This window comes from Carettochelys insculpta, chromosome 1, assembly GCF_033958435.1.
Source record: "Carettochelys insculpta isolate YL-2023 chromosome 1, ASM3395843v1, whole genome shotgun sequence".
In the NCBI taxonomy this organism is placed as follows: domain Eukaryota; kingdom Metazoa; phylum Chordata; order Testudines; family Carettochelyidae; genus Carettochelys; species Carettochelys insculpta.
The window spans coordinates 18,453,557-18,474,001 of record NC_134137.1 but is presented as its reverse complement, the minus strand read 5'-3'; the positions used below and the strand labels follow the sequence as shown (position 1 = coordinate 18,474,001).

Sequence of the window (20,445 nt, the reverse complement as noted above, 5' to 3'; positions counted from 1 at the left end):
AAGAAGCAGAGGAACACCTATTCCAACCACTAAAACCACTAAAAGGTCACAGATAATATGCTAACTAGTTAGCTGCTGAGTACTAGAGAGAACAAGAATAGGTAAACACCACCTTATGTTGATTGTAGTTGGGAAGGAACTGAGGACAGTTTGCCTTTGCAGCCTCAGCTTGGAGAATAAACAAGTGTGGGACAAATGGTTGGGTCTACCACCAAAAATCTCCAATCTAAGGCACAGGATACAGGTGTCCCTGAAGTTAAAAACCCACAGCCATACTACTCAAAGAAGAACAAGTTTGAAAAAAAAAAGCAGTCAAGTAGCACTTTAAAGACTAGCAAAATGGTTTATTAGGTGAGCTTTCGTGGGACAGACCCACTTCTTCAGACCATAGCCAGGCCAGAACAGACTCAATATTTAAGGCACAGAGAACCAAAAACAGTAAGCAAGGAGGACAAATCAGAAAAAGATAATCAAGGTGAGCAAATCAGAGAGTGGAGGGGTGCGGGGGGGAAGGTCAAGAATTAGATTGAGCCAAGTATGCAGACTCCAGAAGGCCCTGGGTGACATGCGTGTTCTCTCCTACAGACAATGTCCCAACCTCATGAGGATCCTCTCCAACAGCCACAGTCTATATCCCAGGAACACCAGTCCTGGAATCTTTCCCTGCAACAAAGCCCGCTGCCAGCTTTGTCCACATATCTTCTCTGGAAATACCATCACTGGACCTAACCAGGTTACTCTCAGAATCACGGGCACTTTCTTATGCTCCTCTACTAACATCATATATGCCATCATGTGCCAACAATGCCCAGATGCTTTGTATATTGGACAGACTAACTCCCTTAGACAAAGGGTCAATGGGCACAAAACAGACATCAAAACACTCCAGATCCACAAACCAGTTAGTCAACATTTTAATGGAATGGGGCATTCTGTCAATGACCAAAAGGTATGTGTGTTACTGAAAAGGAATTATCGCACCATTTTGAAAAGAGAAACAGCCAAGCTGGCTTTTATATTCAAATTCGGCACATTAACACATGGTTTAAATCGTGATGGGAACTTTCTGAGTCACTATAGAGGCTCGTCTGCATACTTGGTTCAATCTAATTCTTGACCTTCCCCCCCACCCCTCCACTCTCTGATTTGCTCACCTTGATTATCTTTTTCTGATTTGTCCTCCTTGCTTACTGTTTTTGGTTCTCTGTGCCTTAAATATTGAGTCTGTTCTGGTCTGGCTATGGCCTGAAGAAGTGGGTCTGTCCCACGAAAGCTCACCTAATAAACCATTTTGCTAGTCTTTAAAGTGCTACTTGACTGCTTTTTGTTTTGATAGTGTATAGACTAGCACGGCTTCCTCTTTGTTACTATTCAAGTTTGAAAAAGTTACATTGAAGGGATAGTGGAGGAAGAGAGCTAAATATATGGGGGGAAAATAGGTATTTGCAGATAAAAACTGACCATTTTGCCTTTGTCTAAAGAACATGTTTAAAAATATTTGTATATATGGTCTCAATGTGCACACAAATCTAATGTTACAATGCATGCCACTGCCCAGGTTAGACAGGAATTAAAGGAAGTCCTAAATAACACGATTTTTTTAAAAAGTAAACTTCAAAGTGCTTTCAGAAGTTATACCAGAAAATCCTCACAAGCAGGTAATACCCTCATTTTTCAGATGGGAAAACTGAGGAAGGATTCACAAAAAGTCAGTATCTGGAAGCAGTTCTCAGGAGATTTGATCTCCAGTCAACCTAACCAGACCATACAGCCATGCATTTAAAAAAAACCCAAAAAACAAAACAAAAAAAACCCCTACAATAAAGAGATACAACAGATTAAATAAAAATAGCTTGTATTTTTTGAGGTAAGGAATAAAAACCTATTACTTAGCCAAGAAATTATATTTACCCTGGGAGCTCTGGGAGGACTCTGTAGAAGAGGAGCTGCTATCAGTGTAGCTCTGTGGTTCTTCTTTCACTTCTGGGAGAGAAGAGTTTCCTGCCTCTGTCACTCTGGATGCCTGCTGCAATGTTTCAGTTACCAACTGCCTGGTCTGCTCACTCACAACCGTAGCTTGAAATGTCACTGGCTTTGGTTTTATGAGAACCTAAGGGGGGGCGGGGGGGAATCAGGATTTACAGTAAGAGTACTCAAGAAAGTACCAAACCCACTAGCTGCACAGAGTTTTCTGATATGTAACTAAGGCAGCACATACAACCCCTACATAATTCATTTTTGTACACTACTCTCCACGCAGAAGCATGGCAGGTTCCTATATAACCAGTTAGCATCTGTGATTATTAAGAACTATAAAGATCATGTAACTTTGGGCCTGTTCTTAAGGGCACAAGCTACTGATTATTATGCTGCAAGGAACGAATCCAGGAAAGTACTTAATCATATGCTTAATAAGTAAGTGATTTATAAGATTGGGCACTAATTTATGTAGATATACAACAGGCTTCTCTAGTCCTGATCAATTCAGATACATTCAAAAGATTCTGAAAGCCTGTGTTCAACTACATCCTTCTTTCATTTATTGATACACGATTAAATTCTGTTTCGACTTCACACAGAATGCCCAAAATTCAATAGCACAGGGTGCAAGAGCTAATATACCAGACTTAACTCTGCATTCTAAAGTTTACGCCTAAAATTAGAGTATACGCTTAAAAGTTGAGAAGCCTAGTCACCATATTAAATGTCTATGCTCTACAGTTGCCAATCTATATTCAATGGCATGAGAACTAGAAGAGCAGGAGTCAGGATTAAGGTTCATTAAAAGAATGGAAGCTTGCAAGGACACTGCTTATTGATATTAAGCCACTGATTTTCTGAGTACTCAATTCACACACAAAAACAACAAATAAGTATAACACAATTTTATATACTGTGACAATACCCCCAATACACTCCTTCCTCGAACAGATTGTTTTGAACAGGTTCCGGCAGACAAAAAGATGATAAGAATTTTGGTATCAGAACAAATTAATAGTCTAACTATTCTCTTAACCTTTTGGTGCCAGAAGCTTCAAAGTCACTCCATGGGGGACACCTCACTCCGCTTTTTCCTACTCCCTCGAGTTGACAGATTATGGAGAGATTCCACCCATCTTTCACGGGCCCAAGCCCTGCTATGTATTTTATTTAGCCTTTAGCTCAAAACTGTATCCCTGAAGATAAGCTACTATCAGCCCCCTGAAGAATTAGGTATTCTTTTTCCAAAGATGTGTTATTTTTAGTTAACTTCATCATCCAATTCTATCATAAAACAGAACAAAGAATCATGCCCGACTGGTTTCTCTATATATTTTTGCCATGTAACTATATCTCGGTCCTTTCAATTTCTCCTCACATGATATAACCTTGCCTTCCATACCTATAATACTCTCTCCTCCTCATAGTTTCATGCCTTATCTGCTTTTCAGGACCTTTATTGCACAGAATGCTTGCTCAACTGTATAAAAGTCTTCCTGAATGATTCAGTCTTAAAATATTCTGCTTGAGTTTTTACAAATGCAGGCTCTGTCCTCACATGTGAGAACGGGCCTTCTTCCCCAGACACGTAACATGCTTAAGAGCCTATCTAAACTGAGGGCTATGGGAGCACCTAAATGCCAATCTACAATAGGCTTCAGGTAGAGACCTGCTTCATGAAGTGCATGATATGCATATTACTACAAGCAAGTATCAGAGGTGTAGCCAAGTTAGTCTGTACCTTCAAAAGCAACAAGATGACCTGTGGCACCTTATAGACTAACAGAAACGTATGAGCATAAGCTTTCGTGGGCAAAGACCCACTTCGTCAGATTCAGAGGGGTAGCCGTGTTAGTCTGGATGGGCAAAAGCAACGAGGGGTCCTGTGGCACCTTATAGACTAACAGAAATGTATGAGCATAAGCTCTCATGGGCAAAGACCCACTTCATCAGATGCAGGTGATCTGCATCTGACGAAGTGGGTCTTTGCCCATGAAAGCTTATGCTCATACATTTCTGTTAGTCTATAAGGTGCCACAGGACCCCTCGTTGCTTTCGTCAGATTATGCTCCAAAATATCTGCTAGTCTATAAGGTGCCACAGGTCATCTTGTTGCTTACTACAACCAAATCTCCCCGACTTCAAAGGCTCTGAAGTATAAAGGCCCATCAACACCTTGACAACTTGTTTCTCTTTTTACAGAAATCAAAGCATGTTCCATGAGATAGAAACAGTCCTCACTGTACCTGTGTTTTCCCTTGTTGCCCATAAACAATTTTGGTTGGAATGATTTTGGTGGCTGGTTGGACAGCAGATCCTATTCCTTTTGGCTGTGTGACAATCATTTTTGTGATAGGTCTAGTTGCAGTAATGATGGCAGGTTTTGCTCCTGCTGGCACTGCTTGAATAGTTTTCTCCCCCTGAAAAAGAGGCAAAATGTACTTGTTAACTTATAATACAATTTCATCAGTGATACAGAAGATCCTCTTACCTAAACATATATAAAGTTCATTTAAGAAGCAGTATAGTGGCTATTATGTGACATCAACCAATTTCTCCCATTTTCGGACTGATTTCAAGGAGCAGGTGCATTTAACAAGTACAGGCTGAACCTCTCTAATCTGGCACCCTCAGGACCTGACCAGTGCCAGGACAGAGAATGTGTCAGACCACAGGAGGTCACACATCTGGAAACAAAGTTTATGGGACCACAGGAAACATGGCCACACCCATGATAAGTGGTCGTCCGGCTAACTAAAATCATGCCAGATTACAGAGTTTGCTGGATATGAGAGTTCCAGATTACAGAGGTTCAACCTGTAAATTCAAACCTCCAAGCACAAAAACATCTACTTGTTTAACCTTACTATAGTGAAGAAGCTGATGATGAAAAGACTATACAAGTGTGTGACCGTAAGGAAAAAAAAAATACTCTAGCAAAGTAGTTATATAAGATGCTTAAAGGCATACTAAGAGAAACTCTTAAATCTTGAGTTTGCAGCAACATCTTAGATAGTTAAAACTGGAAATATTTCAAATATATTAAAACTTTAACGCTAATTTTTAAATGAATTTTAAAAAAACCTAAATCTGGAGTTTAAAATTTGAGACATTTGTTTCTTCAATAACTCAATGGGATATTCAGTACAGCTAATCAGATATTTTCTAACAAAAAAGGAAATATGAGACTTTCAACCCAATTTTACCAGTCCGTACTGAACCTCCAGTTCACTATTTAATTCCAAAGTGCATACTTGCTCCTTAATCATCCCTGTCTTAGGCCCATACTGCATCTGCCAGACAGCTATTGAGAGTTCTTATAGGTAAGATCACTGTATGAAACTAAGTTTATCAAAGGCAATACACACACTTACTTGGGCTATCAATTCCAAACTTAAAAGTCTTGCTTACCCCAGCATTTAACAATGTTGTAACAACATTTTTGCCTGGAAGCCCTTGAATAGTTGTCCCTTTTCCAGTAGTCTTTTGCACAACAATCACATTGGGCTTGGACGTCATTGGAATCGTTGTAATTTTGGTTGTAGTTCCTTAAAGCAAGTGGGAAGAAGAAAGGCCAGAATTAAAAGTGATGGTGCCGTTTTTACATATACATTACCTATAACTCTAGAATCTTTATAAAAATGCATTGAGCGCAGCATAAGGAAGTTACAGTTTCTGATTTTTGGTTTTAACCAGTAATCATCAATAAAACACACATGATAAAAAGAAAAAGGCAAAAGTGTTTATGAAATAAACATTGGAAAAACACCAGAAATAGTTACTTTTATGGAAGGGCTTGTCTGTATGAAACAGTAATATAGACAACGGATGTGACTTCGAAAGCATGATATGTTGTGCATGATGTGGGCCTTTGTAAACCCTGCTGGTGTGCACTACAGGCTTTGTAGGGTGCAAGAAGAGTTTGTGACGGTCTCATGAGAGCAGTCTGACCCCTCTGTGAACCCCTTAGAGGAATCCTATACAGAAGCATGCTGCCAATACTTCAAGGCTACACACTGCAAAACAACTCATCCTGCCCTGCAACACCTGCGAAACAAGGCTTGTGTGCCAAGACTCCAAGGCTACGCTGGCAGTAGGTCACTAGAGATAGTGATAAGGAATGCATGGGCAATTTTAGGCAATCTTATGTTAACGAGTTCAGCTTTATCAGCTAGTGTTAGAACGCCTGTTACAGAGCCTCTCCCCGAGTGAAGCTCTGGTGCATCAGGTCTTCCCCCATGGGTGACTGTGGCATCTCCGGGGCTCCCGCCGTGGGTGTCACGCGCTTTCAATAAACCAAATATAGCACTCGCCTTCTGGGTGCAGCCTCGTTTCTGGGGAACCCCAGCCTGGTTGGCTACAATTGGTGCAGCGAGCAGGGTTCTCCAGGTACGATGCCTTTTTGGTTGAAAGCGGGGGAGGCAGGGAAGCCAGCACTGTCCCTGCAGCGCATACCAGGATGGCCCTCGACAGAGCGATGGGGGCCAGTAACACAGATGGTGGCCTGTTGGGCAGCCCCGGCAGACTGGCCGGAGTTGCAGGAGGCGGCAGGCGTGACACCGGTACAGGTAGAAGGGACGTTGCGTCAGCTGCGGCTGAGCCACCAGCCGGGGATGGAGAAAAGGGCGGTGGGAGAGGTAGCATGGCTTTTCCTAACCGCCCTCCGGGCCCTGGATGATGAGCTTCTCCGCCTGCAGAAGGCGCTGGCGGGGAAGGAGCAGGAATGTTGCGATTTGGCAGATGTGCGGGCAATAACGCAGGAGGTGGTTACCTCACAGTTCAAAAGGACGCAAGAGTTAACCCATCGTTGTGAGGTGTTGGCAGCGAGAGTTGCGAATCGCTGGCGCGTGAAATTACGGAAAGTACCGGTGTCGACGGCCCAAGTACACGTGGTCCTTGCACTAATCACTTGGGACCCTGAGACCTGGGATGGTAACATTTGGAGCTCTTCCTCGTCTGAGGAGGAGGAGGTGGTGAACAGGGAGACTGTGCAAATCAACCAGAGACAGGCACACCCCATTCGGGAGTTGAGGGCAGAAGGGGGGCAACTGCGACCCAAGTTCTGGCAAATGTTTAAGACAAGTGAGTTGCAGGAGATGGTGAAGAGTTTTAAGTAGGAGCCAGGGGAAGGCCCGTTGGCCTGGTTAGTGCGTGTATGGGACAACGCGGGCAACACTGTGTTGCTGCTGCTTGCGGAACTCCACCAGATGGGCGTGTTGTCCCAGGATTCACAGGTCAGACAGGCACTGAAGACTATGCAAGGTCTGAATGATGTACAGGGACACGCCGTGCAAGCGCCGTCCCTGTACCGCTGGTTGACTGCGGCAGTGGACCAGGTCTACCCCTCCCCGGGGGAGCTAGAAGCCTTGGTGAGGCCCTGGCGTACGATCGCAGAAGGGGTGAGTGCGCTGCGGCAGCTGGGCATGGCGTGGGCTGTGGCTTTCATTGACAAGGGACCAGACGATATAGCGGTCCAGAAATCCATCAAGGCCGCTCTGTTACGCCTTGCCCCTCTCAAGTTGAGGGCCTCCCTTTTGGCCATGGTCATGGCAGCGGGCGGGAATGTAGGCGAGTTGGTTGGAACGTTGATGCAGTTAGAGGCTGTCATAGGCGCGAAAGCGGTCCGTGCCACAAAAGGAAAAGGTGGTCGGGCAGGAGCCCCTGGACAGGAAAAAGGGGACCCTAGGTTGACCTGGAGAACCATGTGGACGGACTTGCTGATGGCAGGAGTGCCCCGTGAGGAGATCAATGGTTTGCCAACACCAGCCTTGTACAAGTGTTGGTTACAACTGCCGCCTACCCAGCGGAGTGAGCATGTGGGTGCCTCCAAGAGGGCTGGAGAGACTCAGGCACCACAAAAAGGTACAGGAGCTGGGGGGAGGACCAAGGCCAGCGCCCCGGTCGACTGGACCCTTCCCCCTAGGAAGTGACGGGGAGGCGGGTCCCCTGTGGTACGGGCTGTGGTGGTGCAACAAGTAGCAGGGGACTGGCACCCATTCGTCTTGTTAACCGTCAAGTGGCCCCGGGGAGGGGAGCAGCATGTGCTAGCTCTGTTAGACAATGGAGCCGAGGTGACCACTCTGAATTCTACCCAGACTGCGGGTCACGCGGTGGTTGTGCAGGGCCTCGGAGGAGCGGAGACCACCACCTATTCGGTGAAGGTCACCCTCACGCTGGGGAAAGCCCCTCCCTTTCGGGCAACTGTGCTGGCTGCACCTTTAGGTGAATACATCATTGGAATGGATGTCTTGCGTGGCCGGTGTGTGGATACGCAGTATGGGCTGTTTGCCTTTGGGCACCCCTGATACATCCGGGTGATCAGAACTATGGAGCCCCTACTGCGGGGACATCCCAAATGGGACCCAGTGCGCCTGCTGGTTCCCCAGACCCGGTGTCAGTCAAGCAGTACCGCATTCCTGGTGGAGAGCGTGAGATCAGTGACACTATTGCTGCATTGCTACAGGCGGAGATTATTCGCCCCACGCTGAGCAGCTTCAACAGCCCCATCTGGCCAGTGAAGAAGCCAGATGGATCGTGGTGCATGACAGTGGACTATCGAGACCTCAATAAGGTAACCCCAGAGCTAACGGCCATAGTTCCGGACATGGTTACCATCCTGGAGCGCATCACCGGGGCAGCCTTGCCGTGGCATGCAGTCATAGACCTGGCCAATGCATTTTTCTCTATTGACATTCATCCCGGGAGTCAGGAGCAGTTTTCCTTCACGTGGCTAACAAAGCAGTACACGTTTACTGTGTTACCACAGGGCTTTAAGCACTCCCCGACGATCTGCCATCAGCTAGTGCAGGCCGATCAGGAGCGTCTGGACCTCCCTGACCAGACGGCCTGCTACCACTACATCGACGACATTATGATCTTAGGACCAGATGAACCGACTGTTCAAGCTGCCCTAGACACCCTTGTAACAGGTTTGCAAGAACGGGGGTGGGCTATTAACCCCAAGAAAGTGCAGGGGCCAGCCATCAGTGTGGTTTATTTGGGTGTACTGTGGATGGGTACAGACAAATGCATTCCGCCGAAAGTGCGGCATACCATCCAGGCGTTCCCCACACCCTCGTCTAAACAGCAGTTGCAAACCTTTCTGGGCCTTCTCGGTTTCGGGTGTGCTTTTATTCCACACCTTGCTTTTCTTATGCGTCCTTTACAGGAGCTTGTGCGCAAAGCCACCCATTGGAACTGGACAGAGAAGCACCAATGAGCTTTCGACCTCTGCAAAGAGGCGGTGGTGGCACACGCCCGCCTCACTGCACCGCTGCAGGGCCAACCGTTTGAACTGGAGGTAACAACCATCGGCGATGTGGCATCCTGGGGTCTGTGGCAGCAGGTAGGAATCCAGCGAAAAGAACCCATCGGCTTCTGGTCACGAACCCTCCGCGGAGCCGAAGGTGGGTACAACCTCTGGAAAAGGAGATCCTAGCAGTGGTGTTGGCTTTGCAGGACACTGAGCGGGTCACGGGTGTTGCCCCTGTTACTGTACAGACCCTGATCCCCTTGATGGGGTGGGTCACGGATAGCTCTGAGCGTGCACATACAGGCGTGGCCCAAGCAGCTACCCACTTCAAGTGGAAACACTGCTTACAGCAGCACATGCACTTGGGAGCTCCCATGCTTACTGTTCCACACGCCCTTCTCCTGGGAACCATTACTTTTCAGCATGATCCCCAGCTAGCGGATGAGCTACCCACCATCGACCCACCAGTAGCCCTCTCACCAGTGGTGGAGGCACCTCCGTTGGATACTGTGCCTGAGAAGAGGAGAGAAAGCATCTGGGTAACCGATGGGTCTGCTATGTACACTGCAACAGGACAGAGACAGTGGTGAGCAGTCGCCTACGCCCCCTACAGGGATAAAATCGCCTTTGCCTGGGGAACAGGTAACTCGAGCCAATGGGCGGAGTTGCGGGCAGTGACGCTGGGGGTGGAAGCTGGGCAAGCAGAGGCCTTTATCTATACTGACAGCTGGGTAGTCTACAAGGGTCTGCGCACCTGGGTAACAACGCGGGAAGCCAAGAAGTGGAAGACAGCGGATTGCCCCCCTGGGGCACCGACTTATGGCAACAACTCTTAGCTTTTGCTTGGCAGCAGCCCCTGGCAGTGCGGCATGTTGACGCCCATACCAAACAGACGACTTGGGAGGTGCAACTCAACACAGCTGTGGATCAGATGGCAGGACACACGATCACAGAAGGCGCCATGGCCTTAGATGTGGATTCAGGGCACTGAGGTGCTCACGCAGCCTGCCAATACGGCTTAACCAAGGGTGAGAACCTCCCCCTGGTAGCGTATCGGGTGGCCCAACTGAAATGCACCGTCTGCACCAAACTGGCCCCAGTAGTGCTAGCGCTAGCCACAGGAAGCGTACACCGCGGGCACCTGCCCTGAAGTGAGTGGCAAACTGATTACGTCGGACCGCTATCTCCATTGCGCTCATGGCTCTATGCGCTGACCGCTGTGGACACCTATAGTGGCCTGCTGTTTGTACATCCCTGCAAGCATCCAGATGCTGCTGCTACGATCACAGCACTCACCCAGCTCAGTGAACGGTATGGTGTCCCACTAGCAATTCAGAGTGATCAGGGCACGCACTTCACCGCCCAACACGTCCGTGACTGGGCAGCTGACCTACGGGTAACCTGGACATTCCACATGCCCTATACCTCCACCGCAAGTGGGCTAATTGAGCGGATGAACGGACTCCTGAAGGAGCAAATCCGCAAACTACCATCCACGAACACCCTGAAAGGGTGGGAGGAGGTGGGGCACCATGCTGTTTTCCTTCTTAACAACCGGGCTGTTGGACCCACTATGCCCTATGAGCGCCTGCGTCTTGCCCCGAGCAAGAAGTTGTAGTCCGTGTCAGGCAGGCCTCACTCCTGGGCCAGGTGCAAGTGGAAGGACACCAGGTGGTGCTCCTTGCTGGGACTCCAGAAACTGTAGCACCCCTGACCGCTGCAGAACCCTGGGCGGGAGCAGACGTACTTGAGTGTACCCCCAAGATCCTCTTTGCTGTTAATACCCGAGTACCTGGGTTGAGCTGGGTCCCAACTTACTGGTCAGTTCCTGGCCCACCACTGGCTGAACTACAGTGTTACAACCACACCGACCAGCCAGTTTTCTGGGAAGTGGGGCAACCCCTAGTTGAGCTGGTCCCTGTGACGCCCACAACGGCACACATAGAGTGTACCCCCGCACCAGCAACCAGTGCACCTTTGATTAGCGCCTGGTGCCGTGGTGCGCCCTCTGGGGCTATACAAGCAGTTATAATCTTAGCAGAAGGCTCGGGCATGGCTGTGGTCCTCCCTGAAGGTGAGGACTATCCTCTATCTGTTTCTTCCCGCAGACCGACGCTACGGACCCTGTAACCATGGCCTGGCTGTGGCGCTGGTACCTCTGGACTGCTGTAGCAACGGCCTCAGAGTGGGGCCCACGTAGCAGTGACAGCTCCAATGTATGGGTAACGTTGGCACAAACTGCATCAACGCATCTGCCTTTTGTCTGCCCCACAGTATGGCCATGGGACAGCTCATGGACACATGCTTTATAGGTGTCAGTGCTACTCCTACTCTCTTGCAAAACTATACCCTTTTGTGTAACTTTGCTTTCACTGCTCTCATATGCTGTTGTCAAGTCTGTTCCACAGGTGAACACTGTGTTGCCAGAAGAGTATCAACCACCTCACTCGATTCCTACTAGCCTCGGCGTTCACAAAGAGGTCGCGGGGAGGAGTGTAGAGTGCGAGAAGAGTTTGTGACAGTCTCATGAGAGCAGTCCGACCCCTCTGTGAACCCCTTAGAGGAATCCTATACAGAAGCATGCTGCCAATACTTCAAGGCTACACGCTGCAAAACAACTCATCCTGCCCTGCAACACCTGCGAAACAAGGCTTGCGTGCCAAGACTCCAAGGCTACGCTGGCAGTAGGTCACTAGAGATAGTGATAAGGAACGCATAGGGAATTTTAGGCAATGAGCTCAGCTTTATCAGCTAGTGTTAGAACGCTTGTTACAGAGCCTCTCCCCGAGTGAAGCTCTGGCACCTCGGGTCGTCCCCCACTGGTGACTGCGGTGTCTCCGGGGCTCCCGCCGCGAGTGTCATGCGCTTTCAATAAAGCGAATATAGCACTCGCCTTCTGGGTGCAGCCTCGTCGGCTACAGGCTTCCTAATGTGCTTTAATACAGTGACTTAAACCCTTGTACTCTGAGTGGAGCACAGGTCACCTACAAGTCTCCTCCACTGCACTCTGTCTTGGGACAAAACTTCTCTCCGACTTCAGGAGTAACCCAGTTGTTGTCCTTCAGTCTTAGTAGATCTTCTCCACTTTGTTCGAGGTCTTCCTCTTTTGCGCTTTCCCTGAGGGTTCCATGTCAGAGCTTGACAGACTATGCTAGATGATGGTTTTCTGAGAATATGGCCTAGCCATCCCCACTCTCCTCTGATTTGAATGTCAAGTGGTTCTTTTCCTGCTCTCTTCCAAAGCTTCTCATTTCTGACAAAGTCTTGCCATTTGATGCAAAGGATATACTCAGGCATCTGTTTATGAATGTTTATAGCTCTTGATCTGAAGACTTTTTAGTATGCTAGGTCTCATCTTCTTATACAGGAGCACACTCTTCACATTTGTGTTGAAGATCCACAGTTTCGTCTTCACAGATATCATTTGTGAACTCCATATGAAACAGAGTCTTGAATGCAGCTGCTGCTTGCCCTGTCCTGGCACTGATACCCTTGTATTTTCCTCTGTCTCTGCCCTTAATATTCCCCAGGTAGGTAAACTGCTCCACATCTTCCAGGTCATCCCTTCCCAGTGTGATGGTGGTATTGTTGGACTGGTTGATCCTCATTATCTTGGTCTTTTCTCTTGTTAGTGCTCAGTCCAGTCACTGAGGCAGTTTTATCCAGTGTTGCAATCTTTTCTTCCATGCTTTCGTGTCAGTGTAAAAATCATCAGAAAATCAATGTCCTCTAGATGTTTGAAAAGCGTCCACTGAATCCTCTGTTGATGGCTATCTGTGCTCCTGTTCATAATCCAGTCCACTGTGATCAAGAACAGGAAAGGTGATACTATACAGTGCTACTATGTTAAAGCACACTATAGCACATTACATAGGTACTCATTATTTATTACTGGGGTACAAAGAGAAAGTCCTAAACCCCCCTGATTTTTGGAAAAGAGGGCATTTAACAACTAGCTTGAAGCCAAACATGCTTGGTGCACAACAACAACTGCAGATCCTGTACAGGGAGCACAATGGTGAACAGTTTTTACAGTTGATATAAGCCAAAGGACAATTTCTGAAAGGTAAATTCCTAGAAAGTGCAAGTTCAAATATTATGATTGTATGCACTCATCTTTGACATATTCAGTACATATACACATTAGTTCTGGCTCTCAGTATTGCCAATTTTGGGCATCCCTATACTAAAAAGAAGTTGCCTATCAAATAAATTACTTCAAATAGAAATAAAGATGGAATTGCTTGATCTACAGTTTTCAATCTGTACTGGGTTTTGCAAGAGAAATATCCTGAGTTTATATCTTAGTGAAAGGGAGGCCTTCCATTTGACAGAAAATTGTTCAGATGCTGAACACACATAATTTTTCTCTTTCATAAAGAGATGTCAGATTTTACTGTAGCTAATGTGTAGGAATACAGAATTCTGTTACTTGAATTACAAGACAATGTTTTGTATCAGAGGGGTGGCCTGGACAGTCTCTACGTAAAAGAATAAACATACATAAATCCGATATCAGAAATGGCAATATACAAAAACCCGTATGAGAGCACTTCAATCTCCCAGGCCACACAGTAGCAGACTTAAAAGTAGCTATCCTACAGCAAAGAAATTTCAGGACCAGACTCCAAAGAGAAATTTCTGAGCTACAATTCATCTGCAAATTCGATGCCCTCAGCTCAGGCTTAAACAAAGACTGTGAATGGCAGGCTAAATACAAAAGCAGCTTCCCCTCCCTTGGTGTTTACACCTTCAGATCAACTGCTGGTAGTAAGCCTCACCCTTGCTGACTGAGCTAACCTTGTTATCCCCACCCTTGCTCTGGCTTATGTATACCTGGCCCTGCAGATTTCCAAGACCAGCATCTGATGAAGTGAGTCTGTGCTAATGAAAGCTCATGCTCAAAAATTTACTGTTAGTCTATAAGGTGCCATAGGACCCTTCGTTGCTAAGACAATCTTTTGGTTTCTTTTACAGCATTATTTTAAAAAGCCCTCTTTCCTTTTGAAGCCCTGAGTTCAGACAACATTTTTGCCCTGTATGGTTTCTTGCCTATTTACAATGGCCTTTCTGAACAGATCCTCACAATGAATAACAGAACATATAAAGTCATCAGTGGTCTCAACCTGCCCATTTCAATAATTACTTTTCTGTTCAGTTAACTACCACTTATGTTTTTTCCCTAAAAATAGTTCCAACTATCAGTAAAAACATTGCACGTACCTGCTACAGTGACAGCAAAGAATCCTGATCAACTTCAGCTCACCACTGATGTCTGACAGTTACTTCATAACACATTTCAGATTTACAAATCCATTTAATTTTCATACCAATTTTAAGAAAAATTCTTTCAATTTTAAATTTTTATGAACCTATTTAAACCCCTTATGAACACTCCACTGCTTGGAAATATTACTTAAATGCCCTACTCAAAAACTGCATTGTTTTACGCACCTCAAACTATGCTCCCTTGAAATAAAGACCAACTACTAAGCTCAAGCACATAGATTGGTGTCTAAAGGCAGTCACGCATATGCCATTCAATGAAACCTCCATTAGATCTAGAAATCTTACCAATACTCAACCCGCAATACCAATATTCAACCCTCATTTCCAAAGAAACTGATTAACCCTCTCTGACTTCAATCATCCACTTATCCAGATTTCTTAATCTTTCTCAGGCTCCTCTGACATTAAGATAAGAATTTGCTTCCTGTCTAAATCTAAGGTGAGCCTTAACTCAGGGGTGCATAAAGTGGGGGGCTACAACCCCCCAGAAGGGGCACAAGAGTTTGTAAGGGGGTTGCAGTACAATTGGCTCCCCCACCCACCCGCAGCTTCCGCTGCATCTCCAGCCTTCTGTTTTCTCCTTTGCAGCCTCTGCCACTGCTGTCACCAAAGTAATGCCCCTCCTGCCACTGGGACAATCAGAATGCGCAGGAGTCCTAAGTCAAGTGGTGGGGGGCAGTCAGCAAGTTCCCAGCTTGGTGGAGTCCCTCCTTAGTACTCTCCTGGGGTCCTCCTGCCAATCATCTCTCCCATCACGGGGCACCCCTTGGAGCATCCTGTCCCCTCCCCGAGTGCCCCTCCCCCTGCATCCCTTCCCATGGTCATCCCACAAGTTGGAGGGTAGCCTGGCTAACTGCAGGGCCAAAAAGTGGGGCCTGATGTAAAAAATTTGCGCACTCCTGCCCTAACCTATGACACATCTCCTTCCATTCTTCAACAGCTTCCCTTCCTTTCTCATTCTTCTCTTATTAATCAGCCATTTCTGACATGTATAAATGAGAATACCTCTTTTCCAATAATTGGTTCTAAAAATCAAAAATATTTTCAAACATGTAACAAAACTTTGTCTGTGCACTCAGATAAATCAAACTTGAGGCCTAAAGTATTTGAGTGTGTCTAAAAGATTTGTATCTCAGAAAAGACTTGATATCAATACACCTACCAGAAACAATATTACTGCTTATAATCTTGCCTCCCAGCGTAGCTAGCGATTTCGGTACTACCGTAATTATGCTGCCACTGGTTGTTTTCACGTAAGTGGCAGCGCCTGGAGTTCCAGCCATCCGAGCCCCTATAGAGGGGCTTACTGTTGGACGAGTATACGTTGCTTGTGTCCCTATTTCAAAGGGAAACAATAAAAACAGGATTGCAATTAAAATATGAAACATTGAGTATTGCAAATTGCAAAAGATTATTTAGATCAAGGTAGTATTTAGTTTCATTACAAGAATTTTAGCATAGAGGAAGAAGGGGATGACTCCTGTGTCATCAAGTTCAGTCCGTTGCCACTACAGGCAAACTCGATTATAAAATCCTGTTTATGTATTTATCAAGCTCCATTTCTAAACTAGAGATAGTCGTCCCCCAACTCCCACTACTGCTATTGGGAGATACTGTCCAGAATCTCACTCTTCTGATAGTTAGAAATCATCTTCTAATTTTCAGTATAAATTTATTCATGGTCAGTTTATATTCAGTTGTTCTTGTGACATTACTGTCCTTTAGCTTCAACAGCTCTTCTCCTTCCATGCTGTTACCTTCCGACATATTCACAGACTGCACCCATATCCCCATTCAGCCTTTGACTCAATACAGTGCTATTTTAAGATTCTTCAGCTAGTTTTCATAATGCACTCTCAAATGTTTTGTCTATCATTTCAAATTAAAACTACTCTAGCTGGTAATGGATTTGCTGTTCATCTATGATTTCTTTTTTTCATTCATGGCTCTGTTGCTCACAAGGTGTTTAGATTCTCTCTCAATGTTTGTCCATTTTATTGTGGGCCAAAGTGTGACATTAGATAGAATTTAATACAACTGATTTCTTCCCCTTTAAGAAGATTGGGGAGAGAGCACATGTACCAATAGAAATGGCTTAACAGAACTGATGTGCAGTCTAAATTTCACTTGAACAAAATTATACTATTACTCTCTGTAATACAAGGACAGCTACAATAATAAATACAACTTTACATTTTAGAAATACACATACATTCAAGCTAATCTTCTCAATACCCAACCAAACAAGACAGACACTAGGTATAGCCTTCCCCTATTAATGTCAACAGGAGCAATACACAGCCCAGAAGGGTTAAGGAACTTGCCCAAAGTCACAGGGTGCGTTAGTGAGAGAGAAAATATGAACTCCATTCCCAACAGTCCCATGTTCAGTCCTCTCAACTGCTATTGTTAACCAATATTAGTTCAGGAAGGGTAACTCTATACTCTAGTTGTTCTGCACAGATTGCACACTAAGCATTGCAGATCTTTTCTTCGTGTAACTCTTTAGCAACAAAATAGCTAAATGTAATTGGGAAACCTATTCAAAACCGAAGCGAGGAAGCAAATAGCCTTATTCAAGGCTCATAAACATGAAAAAGTAGTAAAGTTTATTGTCTGAACACCCCCTTTCATCGCGTAAAATATATTAGTCTAATGTTTTACCTGAGTAAAGAGTTTAAAGGTGAATTGAAAAGGTGGACAAAAAAAAAAAAGAGTTAAGCACAGCTGTATACGACCAATTCCAACATGTATGACACACAGCTAAGAAATGAATTTTGACCAAACCTTAAAAAGAGATTCAACCTTGTCACAAAATAATCTTTATATATCCAACACTACCCAAATATATCAGTCTGTAACATTACCAGTAAACACTTCCTTTCGACATCAACAAACACACAAGATAGAGTTCAGGGATCTGGGTGGTATTCCTGATTCCCCTATCCACTTACTGAGAGGCCCCGAGCAAGTCAACTGTCTCGCAAATCCCCCATCCATAATAGAGGAATAATTATATTTACATACCTTTAAGGGATGCTGAAAGGCTTAATTCATTGGTTTGACATCCTCTACTACAAGGTGCTACAGTGCAAAGTATCATCATCATCTGTTTGTGACCTTTTCTTTCAACCAGTGGGAAAGGAATAATTATGTGTACCAAGTCAAAGAGAGTACAAGAGAGATAAAAGACCACTCTATGGTAAACTTGAGCGTTTAAAGTACAGCATTTCAGTCCACGACAAGGATAAAAGCCCTAACCTACTATGTGACTATGAAAAAGTTTATGACTTTGCTGTTAAACCCCTTTTTTATATAAGCAATGAATAAAATGTTATTTAAACTTGCAAAACAGGGTTTATCATCAGTATTGCTGGGTTTACCCTCCCTTCCCATCTAAGAACAATAACTTACCAGTGGGAGTAGTGACCAGTTTAGTTGTCATGATAGTCCCATTACTGCTAACCACCATAATAGGTGAATTGCTACTGCTGGGCAAAGTCGCTGTAACTGGTTTGGGTAGGATTTTACTGGGCTGCACCTGTTGAGTGATTATTTTAACACCTAGGAAAGGAGAAAGGTCACTGTTAACACACAGGCACAAAAAGTTACTTGCTGAAATGCTTCCCCAGACCAAACCTAATGGGCAAGTAGCTATGCAAGGCTTTTATTTTCAAGCCAATATATTCCTGATCTTAAAAAAAAATTTAGATTTTTTGCTAGTACCAAGATAAACACCACCTTCACCTTTCATGTGCCTGTTACCATTTCTTAACTACTCTGATCACCATTGGTAATTGTGACACCACTGAGTTATGGGATCTAGTGTAGAATACTTTAGCCATCTTTGGTTTGTGACAAAATAGATCTCCACTGGACCCACTATGTTAATCAATATCAAGTTGGTCCAAAACCAGAGAAATATCTAAAAAACTGACAAATATCTGGATACTAATTCTCTTCATTATCATATATTTTATTAAAGAATTGTAAAATTTCATCTTGATAATCAAAATATATAATATCAGAGTATTGTTGGGAGCAAGGGCGTGATAGTGACACTGGATTCTGGAGCTACATCCAAGGATGCTTCTCCTTCCTCCTCTGAGCTTATCTCTTGAACTAGTGCTGCCTTGGAAATGCAATGGAACTGTGATGTGACAGGGACTGACAAGGGACAGAGTGATGAAGGAAACAAGTCATTCCTCTTCCCGTCTAACGGACTCTATTGTCCAGGAGGATGTGTGTTCTCTTCCCCACTCCTAACTTGTTTGGCATCACCCTTTTTTCACTTCCAGGTTGCAACCAAAGGTTTCGCATAACCATGATCTAGAAGTCAGACCAAGAGTATGTTGAAACCAAGTGGATCTTGAGTTCTACTCTGTGCTAAGTAAGTGTACTGTGTTGTTGGCTGAGTTATTTGATTCTCCTTATGTTAATCCAGGGGGGAAATGAGATACAAAGCAAAATTTCAGTTACTTATCTGACCTTTGCTGTCAAGAGCAACTAAGTATTAGAAAGTAAGTTAAAGGTGACTTCAAGTGAGTGATATTATAAGGTGATAACCAATTAAAGTTTAAAAACTTGGTACAATGTGAAGAATGAAGCAGAAAACGCAGCTATTTTAAATGTGAACTTTTATACATGCTACTCCTGTACAAGTTCATTGTGTGGAGGAGGCACAAAAATGATAGTTATCCATCAAGTGGTGTGCAATGCTCCACTTCCCCCCTCTAGCCACATTACAGTCATCAGCGCTTACACACCCACTTTGATCAGCAGCGATGAAGCAAAACAGGAGTTTCTATCAGGATCCTGACTGTCTTGTGAAAGCAACTCCTCCTAGTGATAAGTTTCTCCTGTTGGGTGACTTCAATGCCAGAGTCAGCAAGGACTGTAGGAAATGAAAAGGGGTGCTGGGGCATCACGGCGTTAGTAACATGAATGCCAATGGCCTTTTTCTACTGAGCTTGTGTGCTTGTGAAAATTACCAACACTCTCTTCAGGCAGATTGATAAATACAAGACCACATGGACGCACCCAAGATCAAACCAGGGGCACCTGATTGACTATGTCATCAGTCACAGGCAGGACATTCAAGATGTTAAGATCACCAGGGCCACGCACGGAGCTGAGTGCTGGACTGCTCATAGACTCGTCAGATCTGTCCTTATGCTGCACACCACACCATTGCACTGCAAGAAGCTCAAGGTTGTCAGAACCTCCTCCAGCATCAGGAAGCTGCAACATATTGGTCATCATTAGCAATTCCCAGCTTGCCTTGATGAGATGCTGATGTCCCATGGACCTCTGACTGGAGACCCAACAAAAAAGTGGGACCAGTTCAAAACTCTGGTGACGGAGCCAGCCAAGTCGACACTAGGACTAAAGAGAGCTCACCAAGACTGGTTTGATGAAAATGACGAGACCGTCATGAAGAGCTCAGAGAAAAAAAAAAAACAGCACACATTTCTGGTATGGCAAAACGATCAGTCCTCAATCTCCAAACATGACTGTTTCAAGCACCTTCAGAGAGAGGGGCAGACTGCACTTCGCAAAATGCAAGATGAGTTGTGGGAGAGAAAAGCTGATAAAGTCCAACACTACGCTGACACCAAGAACTCCAGAACGTTCTTCGGTGCTATCAAAGCTTATGGACCCTCAAAGCCAATGGACCCTCAAAGCCAAGTACTACACCTCTCCTGTCTGCAGATGGCATGACCCTTCTGAGGGAGAAGAGCAGCAACAACAATATGCGGAGACAACATTTCAGCAATCTTTTCAACAGGCCCTCCACTGTCGACCCTGCGGCACTAGACCAGATCCCTCAGAAACACATGATGGACAGTCTTGACCTGCCCCCTACAATGTATGAGGTCCAAAAGGCAATCAGCCAGTCCAGCTCTAGCAAAGCCCCTGGGATG

At 45.3% G+C, this 20,445-nt stretch overlaps 1 protein-coding gene across 7 annotated transcripts in view; it reads right to left on the bottom strand.

Annotated features, from left to right (window-relative positions):
• Positions 1–20,445, bottom strand: part of EMSY (EMSY transcriptional repressor, BRCA2 interacting) — a 98,684-nt gene that overhangs the window by 23,539 nt on the left and 54,700 nt on the right. For 6 of the 7 annotated variants that reach the window (XM_074981996.1, XM_074981913.1, XM_074982204.1 and 3 more), the window contains 5 exons: positions 17,936–18,085; positions 15,684–15,857; positions 5,392–5,528; positions 4,227–4,400; positions 1,912–2,110 (listed from right to left, as the gene is read on the bottom strand). In XM_074981996.1, the coding sequence (XP_074838097.1) occupies positions 1,912–2,110; positions 4,227–4,400; positions 5,392–5,528; positions 15,684–15,857; positions 17,936–18,085 (834 nt within the window). The remainder of the gene's footprint in view (positions 1–1,911; positions 2,111–4,226; positions 4,401–5,391; positions 5,529–15,683; positions 15,858–17,935; positions 18,086–20,445) is intronic. The other variant, XM_074982328.1, reaches the window with a different exon arrangement.